The 20,239-nt window shown below is 43.1% G+C and overlaps 1 protein-coding gene across 11 annotated transcripts in view; it reads right to left on the reverse strand.

Annotated features, from left to right (window-relative positions):
- Positions 1–3,386: 3,386 nt before the first annotated feature.
- FAM107B (family with sequence similarity 107 member B) overlaps positions 3,387–20,239 on the reverse strand; it is an 87,148-nt gene continuing 70,295 nt past the window's right edge. For 9 of the 11 annotated variants that reach the window (XM_045399599.2, XM_045399600.2, XM_045399601.2 and 6 more), the window contains 3 exons: positions 15,220–15,403; positions 6,722–6,872; positions 3,387–6,160 (listed from right to left, as the gene is read on the reverse strand). In XM_045399599.2, the coding sequence (XP_045255534.1) occupies positions 6,044–6,160; positions 6,722–6,872; positions 15,220–15,347 (396 nt within the window). In that variant the 5' untranslated portion in view covers positions 15,348–15,403 and the 3' untranslated portion in view covers positions 3,387–6,043. Of the gene's footprint in view, positions 6,161–6,721; positions 6,873–15,219; positions 15,404–17,467; positions 17,596–19,759; positions 19,900–20,239 lie in introns of those variants that run through there. The other 2 variants (XM_045399598.2, XM_065520303.1) reach the window with 2 other exon arrangements.

Here is a 20,239-nt window from a genome sequence, read left to right on the forward strand (position 1 = left end):
ATAGTACAAAAAGACAAAAGAAGCCAGGCACAGTTGTGCATACCTGTCATCCCAGCATTTGGGAGGCTGAGGAAGGAGGATCACTTGAGGCCAGGAGTTCAAGACCAGCCTGAGCTGTAACAGAGTGAGACCCTGTCTCTACAAAAAAACTAAAAAAAAAAAAAAAAATCAGCCAGGCATGGTGGCACATGCCTGTAGTCCCAGCTATTTGGGAGGCTGAGGTGGAAAGATTGCTTGAGCCAGGGAGATCAAGGCTGCAGTGAGCCAAGATCGCATCACTGCAGTCCAGCCTGGGTGACAGAATTCTGAGACTCTGTCTCAAAAAAATAGAATCGTCATCAGTGATCACATATAATAAATAGAAATAAAAGAGTCCACTTAATCATATATGATCACAAACAGAAGAGGATCCAGCAGTTGTGTCAAAGATAATAAATAGCCAAATATCCCAGGGACAAGCGTTCACCACACAGACTTGATGATTCTTACTAGACAAAATCTTGAAATGATCCTAGTTATATGAGATACTCATAAGGCGTATGTAAGTTTTCAATTACACTAATGGACAAGATCAATAGATCGTAAAGGCAAGACAATGAGTAAGTCAGGCTGACTATGCAACATGAAAGCATCCATTTCTGGGAAGGACACCAAGTTTCCAAAATGAAAGAAGAAATGGCAAGATATTAAAAATTTCAAGACAAAGCAAGGAAGAATTAATTATAACAAAGGACTTCGTCCAGGGCCCGTGGTCCATGACTGCAGCAGCTTGGACTGTGCTGCCAGGCCCTCTGTCCTAAGAATCAGTCAAGAACCCAGATCTTGTTCCTTCAATTAGCCTGAGGGGGTAGTTCTTTCCTTTTAATCTTGGTAAAATTACTGCAAGCCCAGAAAGGAGAGTATAACTGAATATCTAGGAGAATATGAAAATAAATACGGTCATAGTAGTAGGAAAGTGTTTTTAAAAGTAGAAAACTAATGGACAAATGGCCAGGCACGGTGGCTCATGCCTGTGATCCCAGCACTTCGGGAGGCCAAGGTAGGAGGATCACTTGAGGCCAGGAGTTCCAGACCAGTCTGGGCAACATAGGGAAACCTTGTCTCTACAAGAAAATAATTAGCAGGCATGGTGGCATGCACCTGTAGTTCCAGCTACTTAGAAGGCTGAGGCGAGAGGAGAGCTTGACCCAGGCAGTCGAGGCTGCAGTGAGCTATGATCGCACCATTGCACTCCAGCCTGGGTAACAGAGAGTCTATCTCAAAAACAGTAATAATGGACATAAAGCTTGATTTTTTAAAATGGGTATATGTAAGCTATTTTTAAAATGTGCTAACCACTGTGTTCAAGTATAGTTGATATATTAAGGAGTTTACAAGGTTTTAAACAATCATGTATACTCGATCTATAGCTGCACTTTAGGCTGTTTGAGGCGATTTAATTAATTTAACTCACAATACATGTTTACATGCTCAAGAAAAATTGCTGTTTGTTTTCTTTCTCCCTTCCTTCCTAATTCAGTCAAAAAGCCACTAGGCAGTGCCTGGGAGGTGAAAGCAGTTGAGGAAGGTCAGGACATTGAGAAAATAAATAAATGAGTGGAGGACAGTGGAAGCCAGGATTGTCACTGTCGGAGGAGGGAGTGACAAATTCGGAAAGGGGGAAAAGAACATGCCACCAGGTTGGGATTGGAGGTATCAATGTGACCTCATGATTTTTTTTTTTTTTTTTTTTTTGAGATGGAGTCTTACTCTGTCCAGCCCAGGCTGGAGCACAGTGGCGTGATCTCGGCTCACCGCAATCTCTGCCTCCCAGGTTCAAGTGATTCTCCTGCCTCAGCCTCCTGAGTAGCAGGGACTACAGGCACGCACCACCACGCCTGGCTAATTTTTATATTTTTAGTAGAGACGGGGTTTCACCATGTTGGTCAGATTGATCTTGAACTCCTGACCTCAAGCAATCCACCCGCCTTGGCCTCCCAAAGTGCTGGGATTATAGGCATGAGCCACCATCCCTGGCCCGACCTCATGATATTCTATAAATACAGATATAAAAATAAACATCAATGCAAATGTGTGCATACATATTTACACTTAGACACACAGGCACATATACAGTTTGAGGGTTTCTAGGAGTAGCGGGACTGCAGTAGCAATGAACACACTTTCAACAAATGAGTGAGTGCCCTTTGTGCCACGGCGAGTGGTAATTATCATCTTGCCAGAAAATCTAGGAGCAAGTGGGAAGACATTCAAAGGATCCCCAACTGATAATCAGACTACGTTTTCTCATGAGACAAAACAAAGTAGAAACTGTGATTGTTAGCCTAGCTCATAAAGATTGTATTTATCCAAAGACCCTGGAAGTAAAATACTTCATTTTTTTATACTAGGAAATGTATGCCGGGTAGTATTATTTTAAAACTTCTTTTAGCTGTCCTATAGTATTTTAAATCTTACTAAACACTTTGAAATTGCCCTGTCTTGTTTCAAATCTATTACCACTACTGTAAAACACACACACACACACACACACACACACACACACACACACACACGCCGGGGGCGGAGTGAGGGGAGGGCGGGGAGAGAGAGAGAGAGAGAGAGAAGAGAAAGAGAGAGATTGGGGAAGTGGTCAAATGCATTGACAGCCTTAACACAGTCACCTGGGCAAACTGCCTAGTTATTCCAAGGATGCAGCTACTCCTCAATTGATTTTTGGATCTATCTTCTGTACTGGCTTTAGAGTTCATGGTACAACCTTAGAGATAGTAAATTTTTACTCTCCTGAGTAGATACAATATTTTAAAACAGTCCAAAGACACTAGAAGTTGGATGATCAAACTGAGTAACTTGTAGTTGAAAAATAAAGGCATACTTATAAAGAGACTTGAACCTCCGAAGTATTTTCACCAGTAGTATAATGCGATCAGGTGTATACCTTTCCAAAGTAACTTCTTTGAGGAATAACATTCATATAGTTGAATAAGCAAAAAAAAAACCTCATAATCACACTTCAGACATGCCATATGTACTGGGGTCAAACGCACTAAACAATGGCCCTTCTCAAAACCTGTCTCCCACTGTCCTCCAAGCTATCTAAAATACAGAATACTTTGAGCTGAGGACTGACGGCTGCAGCTGAAGGCCATAGGGTCTACTGCAATGTGTAATTTACAGTGCCATAAATACCTGAGATGACTCTGTTTGATATGATAAACTGTCAGCTGGACTGCCACAAGGCAATAGGACATAAGTGATTTGGGGGTAAGGTTGTCAATGAGGACCAGTCATCAAAAGGGAGACCCTGGAACCAACTCTCACCTTTGAACTGAACCCAACCCTGTTCTGTTCCAGATGCCCACTTTAAACAGATCAGACAAACATGGTTGCATGGTCCAAGCATGTGGTGATTTTTATTAAGAATAACTTTGGTTCTAAGAATTCCACCCTCAATTCTTTAATACTTTCCGTTAAAAACAATTATACAAGAGCAAATACAAAAAATATTAAATTATGAAAACCAATCCATTAAGGCTCCCTTTATATATATTATATACACTCAAACAAGTCAAGATTTTTCAGAGTAGAAGAATAAAGTCGACTGTTATAGCTTAGAAAGCAACACTGCTACTATGAGACTATAAAACATTGAACTAGTTTAAGAAAACCACGCTGTGGAAAAATGGAGCCATTTTTGTCAAAAAGTGGCTCAAAGCACAAAACTGCCCGGATGTTCAAGAGTCCTAGGGGTTTGGGCTGCACGGTATTAAGGGGAGAGAGGAGACTGACAGCCTGTTTGAATCAGGCTTGTAAGCCCAGGTCATCTGACAACTTCAAAGAGCTTCTCTGCCTATACATTCCACCGTTTAGCATAAAACACCACTTTACGCTATTTACAAGTCTCCTTTTGGCCAGATTTTGTACTACTCATTACAAATAATTCTGCAGATTTGAGTGAGATTAGGAAGGAAATGCTTTCTTAATTAACTTTTTTTTTTTTTTTCCCCCAGTGAAGAATGAATTCTAGTTAAGCTCTAGGAACAGAATTGGGCCTTCTAAAAGGAGCCTATCAGGGCCCTTGTGAATACGATCAAGTGGCAGAATTGCTTCGAGAATACAGATTTCAAGATCTGACATCTAGTTAGATAACAAGATAGGAGCCAGTCCCGAATCTTCATTTTGCAAACAGCATCACTAGTCCACAGACACAAAGAAAGAATTCCAGTCAATGTGCAATCAGAAATGGGCTTTTCCAGATCATCAGTCACCACACTTTCTTCTCTCAAAAGGAAGAACGATGGAAAAAAATAGTTACCATTCCATTCTTCAAAACCAAATTACTATAGAGCAACAATTCTTCTTAAGCATTTCTCATTTTATTCAAATAATACTTGCTGATGAGATAGATAATCCATTTCAGGTATAATCAACTAACATGTTTCTCTAACTAGCAGTATATTATCATTGCATTTACTTTTGTTCCCATTCAGATTGAATATGGGCCTAATTGTCAACTGCTAACACTAAAGCATTCCCATAGAAAGCTAATTTCTACTATGCTAATTAAGGATTCAAAAGCTCTGGATCCAGCTTTCTATGAGTCTTCAAAGAAAGTATGAGAAGTCTCTACAATGCAGAAATGACTGGCTGAACTGTCTCTATGGAGAGCATACTAAATCCTCAAAAATTCTTCCATATCACCCAGGCAAAAGGTACCGATGCCCACACCAGCAGCTTAAAACTAATTTTGCATGAGAATGCTGCTGCTGTCTATAACTCGGCCGCTCTCTGAGGAGCGTGGTGCTAGCTAGAATGAGGGCACTCAGCAGCCCCTCCCTTCCCGTCAGCTGTTCCTGAGAGATGCAATATAGTAGTCATCGACATCATCCTTATCAACAGCATCATCACTCGAACAGTGGTGAAAGTCTTTCTTCACAAGAAAAAACAAAGATAAATATATAAGCATTAATCAGAAATTTTCAAAGCTTGGATTCTAATGACACTCATTATCATTAGACATTCAAATGCTATACATCTCATGAAGCCTCCTTAAGAGCAATCTACACTGATTTCACATTAGAATGCCTAGTGAAATCCTCACTGCCCAGCCGGTCATGGGAACCTTCCCCACACTCCTCTTGGAGAAATGAAAAGATGTGCGGGCTTCTACTTGTGATACTGAAGCTGGGTTATATGAACTAGTTCCACCCTCTAAAGGACTGGAAGGTTATTCCATCTAAAAGAACTAGATCAGCAAGACATTTAAAAACAAAACTGAACAAAAATCCTCCTAGTAATCAAAGCAATTAACAAACGGACAGGATGTACCTTCTTGGAACTGGAATGTCACTATGTAGCCTACTATTATTACACAGAGAACCAAAAGGAATGAAAATAAAATCAAGATGGGTGTTTACAGGCTTTTAAACCTTCTCACCCTATTTCTAAATTTAGTGCCAACAAGGGTAGTGGCTGTGCTCAACATTCACGTTCCTTCTCTGGTGTTAACTGCAACATGGGTGAAAGTATAAATTAGACAAGAAAATTCTGGGTCCTCAAAATAAAATTTACAGTGGGTGAACAGATTAAATGCATTTCTATGTGATCTCAATTATCTAACATAACAAAAAGGAATTAAAAGTATTTTTTTTTTTTTTTTTAGCTTTTAAAAGAAAAAAGCTCTGGGTCCCACTAAACTTGGAATGGAAGAAAAACCAAGTCGTGCAACTCTCAAGAACTGATTCCAGTGTCCTCTTCCTTTTTCCTGTTCTCACTTTTCTGCTTGTTGGTTCTGTTAAGTCTCTGAACACGGGTCCATCATTCCAACTTATGTGCGGGGTACTGCCCTTCATTTGGCGAATAGGAACTGCAACCATCACAGGCAAGGCATCCACCCAGATCGTAGGAAAATCACACCAAATCCTACTGCAAGTCAAAATTCTCTGCTGGCTGGAACATTCTGCAGGGGCTTGTGCCCTGAGATTGAGGAGCACCCACAGACAGCTCTGTGGGGTGACACACGAGGCCTTGCTGCAACCTCGGCCTAGGACTCCTGGGCTTGGGCGACTTCTTGGCCTGTTCTCCTGAGATTGCCTTTCACCTTCACGAACTCGGGGGCATTTTCTTGCTCTTCTTGCAATTTCTGCTTCTCAAGTTCAAGCTAAATGACATTCAGAAAAGGAAAAATTATTTACAAACCAAGCAGCCTTTCAAAATACTCCTCTCTCTTTGCAAAGTCCCTGACAACTTTACTTCCCCATGGAAGGAAGTCTCTCCTGGTGCCCCACTTTTAAAAAAATGGATGGATGGAGTCTGGGTAACGTGCACAGAAACAGAGGCTACTTGGTTGTCACTGCAAATAGCACCACGAGATGACAAGAATTGAAAAGACAGGGCTAAGAAAACACATCCTGAGGTCAGCGCGCAGCTGCTCTGGAGTCTTCGTGAGGGTGAATTTCATAAAATGACCCCAGCACCCTGTGTGAATTCAGTGCCATGTCCCTGTTTTGCTTTTGCCTCTGGAATCTGTTTGAGGTCCTCAGTAGGATTCTTGTCCCCGCCTGGAACATATCTGACCCCATTTGCTGACATTTGTCTCCAATATTTCTTTCATAGTATAAATGTATACACTGACACGTCTGGTAAATCCTGCCTGCTCCAGCACTCCAACATTCCTCAAGATAAAAAAAAAAAAGAACAGCTTCCAGTCAATCCCCCTTACCTGCTCCAGCTTCTGCTGCCGTTTTAATAGCTCTATTTCCAAGTCAGATTTCTTCTTCTGTGCTTCTTCTTCCTTCTGCTTTATTACTTGGTCTCGTTTTCTTTTTTCCATCACCTTCTGCAATTCTGGTTTGTTCTGAGGAGCAAGACCCCTGCAAAAAAAGTATTAATAAAAATTTTTAAAAAGTTCATCTAATGGCTACATCGTTTTATGAACAGAAATATAACTTACAATATCAATCATGGAAAAGAGGTCTACAGAATTAGCATGATACCTACTAGGCTACAATAGGCAACATGGTGATCTAAGAAATTCACCAGCATGAAAGAAAGGCAACAGGAGATCTCCAGAGAGTACATAAAATCCATTCATTCAATAAAAATGTATCGGCCACCTGCCGCGTGCAAGACGGTAGGCTACGCAAAGAAGGGCAGTGAGGGTGGGGGTGCTCGTACGATGACTGTGATGGGTGCCCATGACGGAGACGGAGATGCTCAGGAAATCAGGGGGCTCTGCACGGAGAGAAGGCTTCCCAAAACCTAGCCCCTGATTTTTTTTTTTTTTTTTTCTGAGACAGAGTCTTGCTCTGTCGCCCAGGCTGGAGTGCAGTGGCACACGATCTAGGCTCAATGCAACCTCCGCCTCCTAGGTTTAAGCAGTTCTCCTGTCTCAGCTTCTGGAGTAGCTGGGATTACAGGTGTGCACCATCACGCCCATCTAACTTTTGTATTTTTAGTAGAGACGGGGTTTCACCACGTTGGTCAGGTTGGTCTCGAACTCCTGACCTCAGGATCCATTCACCTTGGCCTCCCAACGTGCTGGGATTACAGGCATGAGCCACCGTGCCTGGCCTCTGGCCCCTGATCTTATGCACTAAATGCAGCCTCAAGACCAGCCAGCACAGAAATTTAGACAGTAAAATGGCCCTCGAAACCTTCCCACTCTCCATTTTTCAGATCGGAAAGGGGGTTCTTGTACATCTAAAGGCACGTCCAAGGTTATATCACTACTGAAGGATATGGCCGTGCAGAATCTTAATCCCCTAACTCTCAGTCCAGTGCTCCTCCACTGAAACCCTTTCAGATGTGCGGTTGATTCTTTACAATGAAAGCAAGTCAGCCTTCAGGGAAGGTCTACATTTCTGAGAGATAAATTAGGCAGCCATCTCTCCAAATGGGGAGAAACAAGCCAAACAGGTCATGAACTAGCCACCCTCCATCTGAAATATTTGAGAGAAGTCAAGGGAAAGACATGTCTTAGCATTTTCTCCGGTGTGATCTCTGTCTAACTGTCAGCTTAAGATTTGCCTTTTCTATTTCCTTAGGATTTCTCCTATGGCTTTCCAGAATGCTGGATCATCCCGCCCACCTTTCTTCTTACTGTCTTCCTTAGTCACTTATCTTAGCCGGTCTCTGCCAACTCAGTAAGTAATCTCAACTTGATGTTAAAATTTACCAAGACAATTTAAAATCAAAATAGGACCAACCACCGAACAGGAAAAGCACTATCAATTTCAGGCAGCACAGGGTGTAGGTAACAGTGCACACACACCCATGCTATGCACACAGGCACGTAGCAGAATAGTAATTCATGCTTTTCTGAACTGTAGGCAACGAACACTACTGACTCTGTCCTGGACTCCAGGATGGGCCTGAGCACTTCCCACACACCTCCTGGTCTGGCTGCTGGTGACTGCTAATCTGTAGACCAGGGACAAGGTTGTTTTTTAAACAACTCCTGTCAACTACCGTGACTCACCAACTAGGACTCATCTGAGCAACTGTTAAATAACAATTTCCAATATATGTGCTCTGACCAGAGAAACTCAACAGCACACTCACCTTGATCCCTTTCAAGTCCACACAATCACATCTGTAAACCAATCCTCAATTGCATACTTCCTTGTTCATCTAGAATTTCTAAAAATTCTGGCATCTCTCCTATGTAGATGCTTTTAAAAATCACAATAAAAACTTAATTCAAAGTTGTTCTTTAGAGTAAAAATCAGTATATTCCATCTTTTTTTTTTTTTTTTTTTTTTTTCTGAGACAGGGTCTCTCTGTTGCCCAGGCTGGAGTGCAGTAGCATGATCTCAGCTCACTGAAACCTCCGCCTCCTGAGCTCCAGCGATCCTCCCACCTCAGCCTCCTGAGCAGCTGGGGCCACAGGCACAGGCCATCACACCCAGTTTTTTTGTTTGTTTTTTTGTTTTTTTGTTTTTTCTTTTTGAGATGGAGTTTTGCTCCTGTCACCCAGGCTGGAGTGCAATGGCACAATCTCGGCTCACTGCAACCCCCTCTTCCCAGGTTCAAGCGATTCTACTCCCTAAGCCTCCCGAGGAGCTGGGATTACAGGCGCCCACAGCCACGCCAAGATAATTTTCTGTATTTTTGGGAGAGATGGGGTTTTACCACGTTGGCCAGGCTGGTCTCGAACTCCTGAGCTCAAGTCATCTACCCGCCTTGGCCTCCCAAAGTGGTGGGATTACAGGCATAAGCAACCACACCCAGCTAGTATAGTCCATCCTTAATGACAGAGGACACACAGTCAAAATAATATATATCTCCAATTTCCCAATTTTTATTAGCAGAACTTTCCGTTAAAAAAAATCTGGCCAAATTTCCAGTGAAACAAAAGAGGCAGGTGACTTTTGTGCTTTAATTATGGTTTGCTTCATACTTATCAAGACTGAACAACAGGGTAAAAAATATGGACAGATTAAATCTTTAATCAGCACAATATAAGTTGCTTAAGAGTACTCTGTTCAAAATAAAGGTGTTATTAACCACAGGAAAAGCTGTTTTTAAGTAATCTGAATAAAGATTTACTCAGTTTCATGACTACTAAAAAGTCTTGATATAACACTATAGACAAAATTAAGGGATTTAAATTTTAGGATTAAGAATTTAGCTATCTGAATAATTTAAATTTGAAACATTTTTCTTTCCCTACATTTCACTGGCAAAATGAACTTCAACTATTATTAAATTCTCCTGGATTATGCAAAAGCTGCTGAACATTTGATGTATGACACAATTGGCTCACACTCTATTGCAACCTATGAATGGGTTTAACTATTACACAGTATTCATTTGCCTTTCAAAGATTTTACACAATAGTGACAGTAAGATAAAATATGTAGTAACAAAAAATTCAGGAAAATGGTGCTTATATGATAAATATTCTCTACTTACAGCAGTCAAGAAGTCATACAAATTTAGTTAAAATTTTATCACAGTGGATTACTTAACTTTCTGTGCTGAATGGAAAAAGTCAAGCATTGCCCATATAAGTCTCTAAGTCTAAATGGAGCAGAGATAGTGTTGACAGACAGAAATGAGTTTCTCCAACTTTCATAGTTAACTACAATACCACCCCTGGCATTAGAATAGTTGGTTCTCTTTAATCAATTCTGACATATACAGCTAACAAGTACTTTCAACCCCTTTATGACAGTATCACCCAAAAGCAACAGTAATTTCCAAGTTGGCTTCTTGGTCAGGTAGCTACCTGCGACTACTAAAGTGGGCAAAGCCAATTTTAAACATTATAAAATTAGTAAGTGCTCTTTGCAGAAAAAGAAAGGTAATATAGCCATATGTTAAATAAAAAAGCAAAAGCACATCCAAACCCTCTCCTTTAAACAAATCAGAGGAGCTCCACTCCACTGCAAATGTTCTGTGTGAACAGTGGCCCCAAAATTATACAAAGTAGAGGCCCTGTACCCATCAGCCCCTACCCATTCCTGCATCCAGAGAGAACTGTTACCGACAGTTTGGTCTATGTTCCTCCACACTTTCTATACCCATATAAACATGCCACAATTCTGCCACACCCCTATTGACAGACATCTATTTGGTTTCCAATTGTTCACCATTAAAAACAATGAGGCACTGAGCCTCTGTGGACATTTATAGCTGCAAGCTTCTACAAGTAGTTCTGTTGGCTAGATTCATAGAAGCGGAATTGCTGGCTAAGCACCTGCACATTGCATATTTTGATGAGCACTGCCAAAGTGCCCTACAAAAAGGCTGCAATGATTTATATTCCCACCACCAGAGTATGAAACAACTCTGAAAGGTACATTTCACATAAACCACTAAATACATTCAAGGGCAGATAGGGCGAGTCCACATTCATTCCACATCTACCTGAACTCTGTATCTATGTATCAATAACTGAAGTCATTCCGTTACCTGGGAGAGCATTCAGCCAGAGGAAAGGTCTGGGGCTCAGACCATCACAGAACAATGCCTGCCCACTTAGCCAAACATCTCCTGGCCTCATTATTTTTCTTGGGGTACAGGGAAAAGCTGACTTGAATTTCAGCCCTTGTTCTTTTTTTTCGAGGGGGCAGACTCTCGCTCTGTTGCCCATGCTGGAGTGTAGTGACATGACCTCGGCTCACTGCATGACCTCGGCTCACTGCAACCTCTGCTTTCTGGGTTCAAGCTATTCTCCTGCCTCAGCCTCCTGAGTAGCTGGGACTACAGGTGCGTGCCACCACGCCAAGCTAATATTTTTGTATTTTTAGTAGAGATGGGGTTTTGCCACATTGGCCAGGCTGGTCTCAAACTCCTCACCTCAGGTGATCCGCCCACCTGGGCCTCCCAGAGTGCTGGAATTACAGGCGTGAGCCACTGTGCCAGGCCTGAATTTCAGCCCTTGTTCTTTAATCTTGTAATCTTCCGGTTTGGCCTGCCTCATTTACATTTCTGGTTCAGTCATTTTTACCTGCATGGATTCGAACACAAATACTTGTATCCTTTATCTCTAGAACTGCCCCTGTCTTTTTCCATGCTGTACAGCAGCAAGTATTTATTGAGGAACTATTCATCTAGAAAAGCATGCCAAAAGAATGTCAGCTAAAAACCAGGAACGAGAAGCCACTGACTTCCAAATATACAAGCCAAAGAACCAATTTTAGGGATATGTTTAAGTAACTGACCTATTTATTCCAAAAAGTAATTTTTGTAGAGTACAGAATCTCTCTCTCTAAATAATATCAGAAATATTCTTAATTTTTTTTTTTTTTTTTTTTTTTTAAAGACAGAGTCTTGCTCTGTTGCCCAGGCTGGAGCGCAGTGGCACCATCTCGGTCCGCCTCCCGGGTTCACACCATTCTCCTGCCTCAGCCTCCCGAGTAGCTGGGACTACAGGCGCCCACCACCACGTCCGGCTAATCTTTTGTATTTTTTAGTAGAGATGGGGTTTCACCGTGTTAGCCAAGATAGTCTTGATCTCCTGACCTCGTGATCCGCTCACTTCACCCTCCCAAAGTGCTGGGATTATAGGCGTGAGCCACCGTGCCTGGCCCTTCTTAATTGTTTTTTTAAGGATCCCTTTAATAGTGATCTTTTAACCAAAAAAAAAAAAAAAAAAATCCTTTTGAAAGCTGCCTTTTTATACCACTGAGAACACCTATGGAAACTGAGAACTTGATGCAGGGTTTTAACAATCAGACCTAGAGGCTTCAAGACTTTAACCTGAAACTAAGCTGGGTCCTAAAGACGGTAAATAGAAGAGTAGGATTATACACTAGAAAGAGCATAGGTTTCACAGTTAGAAGATCTGTGGGTGCTTGTTCTCTAAAGCAGTGACTTGGCCTTTAACATATAATCTCTAAAATGTAACTGGAAAAACTGTCTGAATTGCTATAGAGCTTTGAGCTAAATTTGTAGCTATGCGTAGCAAAGGTATAGTCTCCACATAAACTTGTTTTTATTTCCAAACACTATTTCAAAAAACTATTACGTGATCTTGAGATGATTCCTTAAACCAGTTACCCTGAGATTACTCACATGAGTGAGGGTAATCTGAAGATAATGCACACTGGGTTACTAGAAAGAGCACCGGATGAGACAAAATGTAGGAAGACTTGTTATAAACTGCAGAAAAGCAAACAGATTTTCATTACAACACCATGCAATAATCAAGACTGGTTATTCCTTAACCAAACATACATCGTATTGATGGGACGTATCCTACAGTTCGGCACTAAAATTTAGAAATAAAAACCCCAGTCTCTAAAAAGTATACAAAATAAAAGATTAATAAAAGGAAAGAAATGAGAAATTCTCGGTCTAAAACCAGTGTATTTCTAACAAGTTTGCTATGACCTTGAAAACTCTTAAGAGATAAGATGACATACATTCATTTGATTTTGAAGTCTGTCTTTTCTTTTTCTTTTTCTTCTTCTTTTTTAATATATTTCCAACCAAACCAAAATCCGTCAAAGAAATGGGAGAAAAAGCAATAGGAAATTCCAGATGTTGCCACATAGGAAGTGGAAGATAGATGTGACTAAGTGATCACTTACTATGTTAAGCATTTTCATACAAGCTATTCTTTAAGTGTTTTTTTTCTTTTTTTTTTTTTGGAGACAGAGTCTTGCTCTGTCACCCAGGCTGGAATGCAGCGGCACAATTTCGGCTCACTGCAACCTCCACCTCCCATGTTCAAGCAATTCTCCTGCCTCAGCCTCTTGAGTAGTTGGGATTGCAGGCGTGTGGCACCATGCCCAGCTAATTTTTGTATTTTTACTAGAGACAGGGTTTCACCAGGTTGGCCAGGCTGGTCTTGAACTCCTGACCTCAGGGGATCCACCCGCCTTGGCTTCCCAAAGCGGTGGGATTACAGGTGTGAGCCACGGTGCCCAGCCTACTTTAATTTTTATAAGAAAGATATTATTATCTCCCACTTTAGAGATGAAGAAACAGATCTCAAGAGGGGATACCTTGGCCAAGATCATAAGATAGGTAAAGTGAAGTCCTACCATTTCTCTCTGACCCCAAAGCCCACGTCCTCTCTACACCATAGTACTTTAGGGAAACCCAGCATTGTCTCAGATCAGTTGAGCTGGGCAAACAAGGAGAAGAAAGAACAGGCCAAAGACAGCATGGAAGAAGCCCTGTCTCTAAAAAATGTGGAAATAGACGCAACTGCACAAATCTGTAGCTTTTACAGCAATATGACCCAAACTACTAAATACATTTCTGCAGAATAATTCATAGCCTATAATTTAGAGAACATTTATTCTGCAAATGTTTGTTTTACTCTGACCTTTATTCTGAGTTGGAGCCCTTTCATAGGTTTTTCTAGAAGAAAAAGTTTGAGCTAAAATGTTTCTTAGAGAACAGCTAAGTCCCCCACCTTACACTTTATAGATAAGGGAACTGAGGCCAAAGAGGTGAAGATAATCTGAAAATCTATGAGTGACAACTGCTATTCTGTTTCAGAGCCTACTAAACTGACGATCTTTCCACCAAAATGAAGACATGATTTCCCAGGCAGGATAGGATGGCTTCCAAATTCTGTGGTCTATTTTAGGAACTTGATAGTCTCATTTTGCTTTGGCCGTAATAATACCAAATTCATATATTCTTCCTTCTATTGTGTGACAAAGGCAGATGGAAGCTAAAATCTTCTTTGCATTCAATTTAATATACATTAATCCAACAGCTTCCTAGTAATAATGCTGGGGATAAAACAGGAGTAAGCCACATTCCCACACTCTAGAGGGAGAAATGTATTTACAAATACTTCCTGGGATAGATAGGAGTCATTAGTTCTACTGGAGTGTAGTCAGGAAAGAGAATTGCCATAAAAATGCCCCCTTTATCCTCTTTAAAACATTTTTTTAACTAGGCCTCCCTGCAATAAATTACCCTAATGCTAAACTTGATTTGCGTTATCTTTCAGTTCAATGGGAGACCTTTCACCAGGGCTTAGCAAAGCGTGGGCAAATGAGCCACCTATAGTCCTGCGAGATCTGAAAATAATCCTAAATGAAGCTTCCTAGTTCTTAAACTGAAAAAGTGGCCTTGCATCCTCAGTTCTCCTAGTCTCCTATCCCGCCCAAATTACTTAAAAAGCAGAGCACACCAGCCCAACATCCAAAATGATTATGGCACAGATGGAGCTTGCAAAGTAGATAGAAGGTAAATGTTTTCCTGTCCTCCAAAATAACAATAAAGACTATGATAATAACCATTTAAAATGCTACTCAAAAACAAACCAAAACATGAGTGTCCTATCTACTAAGTCTAATATGGTTCTAGAGACTTCTCCCTGCTACTGACAAATGCTGGAGTAGGCAGTAATTACCTGATTCCTACACCTCCCTCAGTGTAAGGAGAAAATTCAGAGAGTTTAAATTTAAGAATGTATTTCTCTTCTACTTAGGACATCTCTTCTATCCCTAATCCAGCCTCTTCCATCCAAATTTGGAAACAGGCATCCATTTCAGAAGGGAATCCGGGACTGCAGGAGTCTGGAAGCACTGCCGGCCACCGCAGTCACAGCCACCTGCAGGGGACCTGCCTCATGGAGGGATAACCCGGTTCTAGGATGTGAGAAGGAATAAGAAAGCCTTAACACAGGGCAAGAAATCAAAGAATCTTTGAAGCCTCTGTAAATACAATTAAAATTAAATATCATTATCTTAAAAGTCCTCTTAAAAAAAAAAAAAACAAACTATGCTCAAGAAACCGTTTTACCTTTTTTGATTCATAAGAAGTTCTCTGTGAAGATCTTGATGGTTCCGGGAGGTTTTGACAGGATTGATCAGTTTCTGAGGCCTAATGAGTTCAGGATTGTCATCTTCTATGTAGTCTGGCTCGGCCATGATGCTTCTTGTAATGAGATATGAGTCCTTAGGGTCGATATCCTCAGGTGGGCCGTCTGAAAGAGAAAGATGAGAAATACTCATTTGCAGTTTTTGCCAAGGCTTCTCCCACACATGCAGAGGCCCACAGAGCTGTGCTCAGTATGCTAACACATGCCATCCTCCTGGGTCCACTCTGAGGTATCACTGATATATCTTCTAAAGCGCTTGGAATGTAACTGGGGTGGGGCAGGGAAGAGAATGGTGGCCTGGTCTTGTCTTGCCCATGACTAAGGCCAGGGAGCCCTGTGGCCTGACTTCTATCACTGCCACTGCCACACCTTGAGTTCCAGTCACAAAGGATGCTTCCTGCCACCCTGTCTCCGTATACACTTCAGAACAAGCACTTGAGTATGTCAGAAAAAAGAAAGTTCAAATGAAAATTCGAACACTGGCCCACGAGGGCTGCAGTCGGACACATGTGTCAGGAAAGCAGGGCCTACAAACTAAAGCTGGCCTCTTGCCTGTTGAACTGGAGTTTGTTAAATATTTCGCTGACGGTTATTGGTTATAAACCTGTTTATCAAACACAGAACAAAGACAGGATGGAATCAGTCACCCTCCACCAGATTCTAAGACGCCTAACATTTCTCCTAGCCACTCAGCTGCATATTTACCTTATCTTATACACAGCATCACTGAGGCCAGTCACACAGGACTGAAACTGCTGTTTCACTGCCTGCTTCTCCCACCTCTGCGCCACATGTATTCCCCTGTTACAAAATACAAGGCCGGGAAAGGTAGCTCATGCCTGTAATCCCAGCACTTTGGGAGGCTGATGTGGGAGGATCCCTGAGGCCAGGAGCTCAAGACCAGCCTGGGCAATACAGCAAGATCCCATATGTTTAAAAAAAGTTTTAAATGCCCTGGGCATAGTGGTACATGCCTGCAGTCTCAGCTCCTCATGGGGCTGAGGTGGGAGGATCACTTGGACCTAAGAGTTGAGAGGCTGCAGTGGGGCTATGATTGCACCACTGCACTCCAGCCTGCGTGACAGAGCAAGAGCAAGACCTCATATCTCTAAAAGAAAAAAAAAAAAAAAAAAAAGAGGCTGGGCACAGTGGCTCATGTCTGTAACCCCAGCACTTTGGGAGGCTAAGGTGGGTGGATCACTTGAGGCCAGGGGTTTGAGACCAGCCTGGCCAATATGGTGAAACCTTGTCTCTACTAAAAATACAAAAATTAGCCAGGCGTGGTGGTGCACGCGGGTAGTCCCAGCTACTTGGGAGGCTGAGGCAGGAGAATCGCTTGAACCCGGGAGGCAAAGGCTGCAGTGAACCGAGATCACGCCATTGCACTCCAGCCTGGGTGACACATCGAGACTGTCTCAAACCAAACAAAACAGAAAAGGAAAGGGAATGAAATGTATATATACAGCCCCTCACATAACTTACTTTGGGACCCATTCTCCGTCTACACTGAGTCTGTGTTCCCAGGCTTACGTAAGTCCTCAAACCTGGCTCTGAATAAATCTAACTGCGATTTCTCTAAGTTTTAGCGCTTGTTGTTTCACTTGCTGGTCAATACGCACCGGACCCAGGTCCTTTATTGCTAATCCTTCAGCCTCAGCAAACCAATCTACACTACAAACATATCAATGAGGACCCTGCGCCAGTGGAAGAGGCTTCCAGGGCTCAGCACGGTGCTCGCTGCCTGTGACACTGGTCACTGTCTCCTTCCTTAAGCACCTTGTGGGCTTCATCCTGCTCGTATCCTTCCAGGCCCTTCCTCAAATGTCACCTTCTCAGAGAGGCCTGACTTCCTAGCCGCCCTGCTGAAAAGTATGACCCGGCCCCCAGCACCTCCCATGTTATGTTCCGTCCACCAAACCACAGCAACATTTTTACAAAGTGAATGTGAAAATAAAGAGAATGAAAATCCAAAGGCGAAGTCAACTGAAAAATCATGTAGCTGCAACGTTTGTTTAAATATCTTAAATATCACCGCATGATTAAGGCTCAAAATTATCAAACAATAAGGCATATATAATAAATTACACTAAACATTCCTCAGACACTATCTGCATTGATCTTTTAACAACAAGAATGCCTGCACCCTGAACTGAATTGAGAATTACAAACCTCGCAGAGGGTGACTCAGGGAACCCATCACAGCCAGCCTGATTTCAACACACTGTCCCATGGAAAAACGTGCTCCTCGGCAAAATCCTAAATGCACTACATACACCTCTATGCAGCCACAAGTGTCTGAAAAACTCAACTGCAGTTTGATTCTAGTTAATCATAGACAAGAAGGCTACACACTTCCAGAAAAGGCTATCTCTGCCCTTCACCACGGATAATCTCCACGACGCCAAACCCAAACAGACAACCGCCTCTGACCTTGACCTCGTTATTACAGTTGGGGAGGAGCTGGAGGGAATGTGACAGAAGAGCCGGCCAGTGATCAGCAGCGGGAAGAGCGCATGCAAAGGCCACAGGGTAGGAGGGTGCCTGGGGGGGGGGATGAGAAACAGCGAAGCAGCCAGGGTGGCTGCATGGGAGGGAGGGATGGTGAGGATATAGAGTGTGGGAATTTCAACACCAGTGCTGGCATTCTGGTCCTCACCCTGAGGGCCATGGGGAGCCATTCCCAGGTTCTGAGCAGAGTAATGACAGTATCTGACTCATGAGTTAAAAGATTACTCCAGCTCCTAGGTTCAGAACAGGCTGCAGGCAGGCAGGCAGGCAGGGAGTCAGGGCGGCAGCTGCAAGGGTCATCCAGGTGAGAGATGCTTTAGACTCACGCAACAGCAGCACAGGTAGGCGGAGAGCCTGATTCAAGATGTATTTTAAAGGTAAAGTCTCTGGGACTTCCTGAAGGACTGGACACGAGGCGTGAAAAGCACAGAGGAATCAAGGATGACTCGGAAGTTTCTGGCCCGAGCAACCAGAAGGCTCAAGTTGCCATGACAGGAGGCTGAAAGAGCAAGTGGATCCGGGACGTGTCGAGTCTGAGATGTCTGATCGACATGGAAGAGGTGACAACGAGAGGGCAAGTACAGTCAGCGCTCAAGCCCAGGTGACTTGCTCTCCTTTACCTGACTGACTGGCCCTCCGTGGCCTCAGGCTTTGCCTGCCCTCCACTTTCCATCCCCTCCTCCTCTGTCCCGCGCTCCCACTGCTCCCTCAACTACAGACAGCACAAGATGCCCACTTCCAGCCTTTCCTGGAGGTCAGCGCTCGGGTGCAAACATGCCGTGGGCCTTGTTGCCAGGAGGGAGGTTGAGCTTCTAGTGTGTAGAAAGAAATGACTTCAGTTCTGAATCTAAGAAACATGCCTTAGCTTGGGACTTTTTTCTGACTTCTCTTTAGACTTAGTTGCTTGGAAGTCTTTCTTCTCCATAGCACCAGTGGGGTGAGGGGCACCCGAGCCTGTCTCCTATTAGAGAGACACAGTCACTGGGAGCTGGTGCAGGAGGGGAGGGCTGTGGTTGACTTTTCAGACACTTGTGGCTGCACAGAGGTGTGTGTAGTGCATTTAGGATTTCAGCCCAGGAGCACGTTTTTCTGTGGGACAGTGTGCTGAAGTATACGTATATGCTGTCAACATAGGGGCAAACATCTTCCTTCTTTTTCACTGGTTTGTCCTTCTTCACAACTGGAGCTGGGAAAGGGAGTGCACAGGAGCGTCTCAGTCTGAGTTAAGCATGGAGACCTTAAGCCTGTCCTCAGAACAGGTGGCAGGGTCCCTGCAGCTCCTCATGCACAGGCCACAGTGGGGTCTGGGAAACAGTCATTTACTAACAAGGGGGTAAACGGGCCGGGAGCAACCCCCTCCTTGAGTCTCTGCACTCAGGGCAGTGGTGCTGGGAGAACCATGTGGGATCTGGGTTCCAGCTGCTTCTCAGTGACACCCCATCCTGGACCTGTGACTAGCACATGGCAATAACCATCACAATGACCTTCTTCAAAGCTCTCTTCCTTCTGCCAGCCGTCTTGCTCACTGCTACCAACGCTGGAAAGTACAACTCTGGTATAAGGGAACTCTTGCATCTCACAAATCCTATCTCCCAATCAAGCTGAAACCAATATTCTTGCTCTGCACATCCTTGCACCCCGCCTTCCTCCACCAGCGTGCTCACAGCAGCACTGCTCCCTCCAAAGGCATGTTGAGCCTTTTCCCACTGCAGCCCGAGACCTCCACAGAGCCAAACCCACACATCCGGCAGATTCAAACAAACGCCACATCTGCCCGGACACCTTCCCAAATTCCATGGGATGTTCTTTGTTCTCTTTTCCTAGTATTCGTCGACCACCACCTTTGTATTACAGCAACGTGGATATAAATCTTATCCTCTCTTCACTGCAAAGAACATGTCTGGTTTATGTTCCTATTCCTTTGACCCCTTGGACTTGTTCAGTAAGTATTACCTAAATGAAGTAACAAAGGCATGGGCTAACGACAGAGGGTGCCCCGAGCCATCTGGATTCCACCACCACAAGGTACAGTGCAGAAAGTGGGGCTGAGCGGCCAGGTACATTTCCTCACTGGGCATCAAGAATCCAGGAGCCTGAGAGTAAAGATGTGGTAGAAATGTCTAGAGGTACAAGTACTTTGCAGGCAAATATTATTGACATGAAACATCGTTTCTAGAAATAAACACAAAGATAATCTTGTCACAGTCACTTCACTGGTCAAGTAACTTACTCAAAGTCATTTTTTTTAAAATGTATCAAGTCAATTAAGGAAAACCAGCACCAGCTCAGTGAAGGAAAAATAAAACTGGTTTGAGATCCTGGACAAAGTTTAACTTCCCTGACCCCCAGTTCTATGTGTAAAACGAATGTTGTAAAAATTGAGTAAAATGTGTATGCAAGGGCTCTCTCTAATCCCTGGCACAAACATGAGAA

The sequence above is a fragment of the Macaca fascicularis genome, chromosome 9 (genome assembly GCF_037993035.2).
Source record: "Macaca fascicularis isolate 582-1 chromosome 9, T2T-MFA8v1.1".
Taxonomy (NCBI): Eukaryota; Metazoa; Chordata; class Mammalia; order Primates; family Cercopithecidae; genus Macaca; species Macaca fascicularis.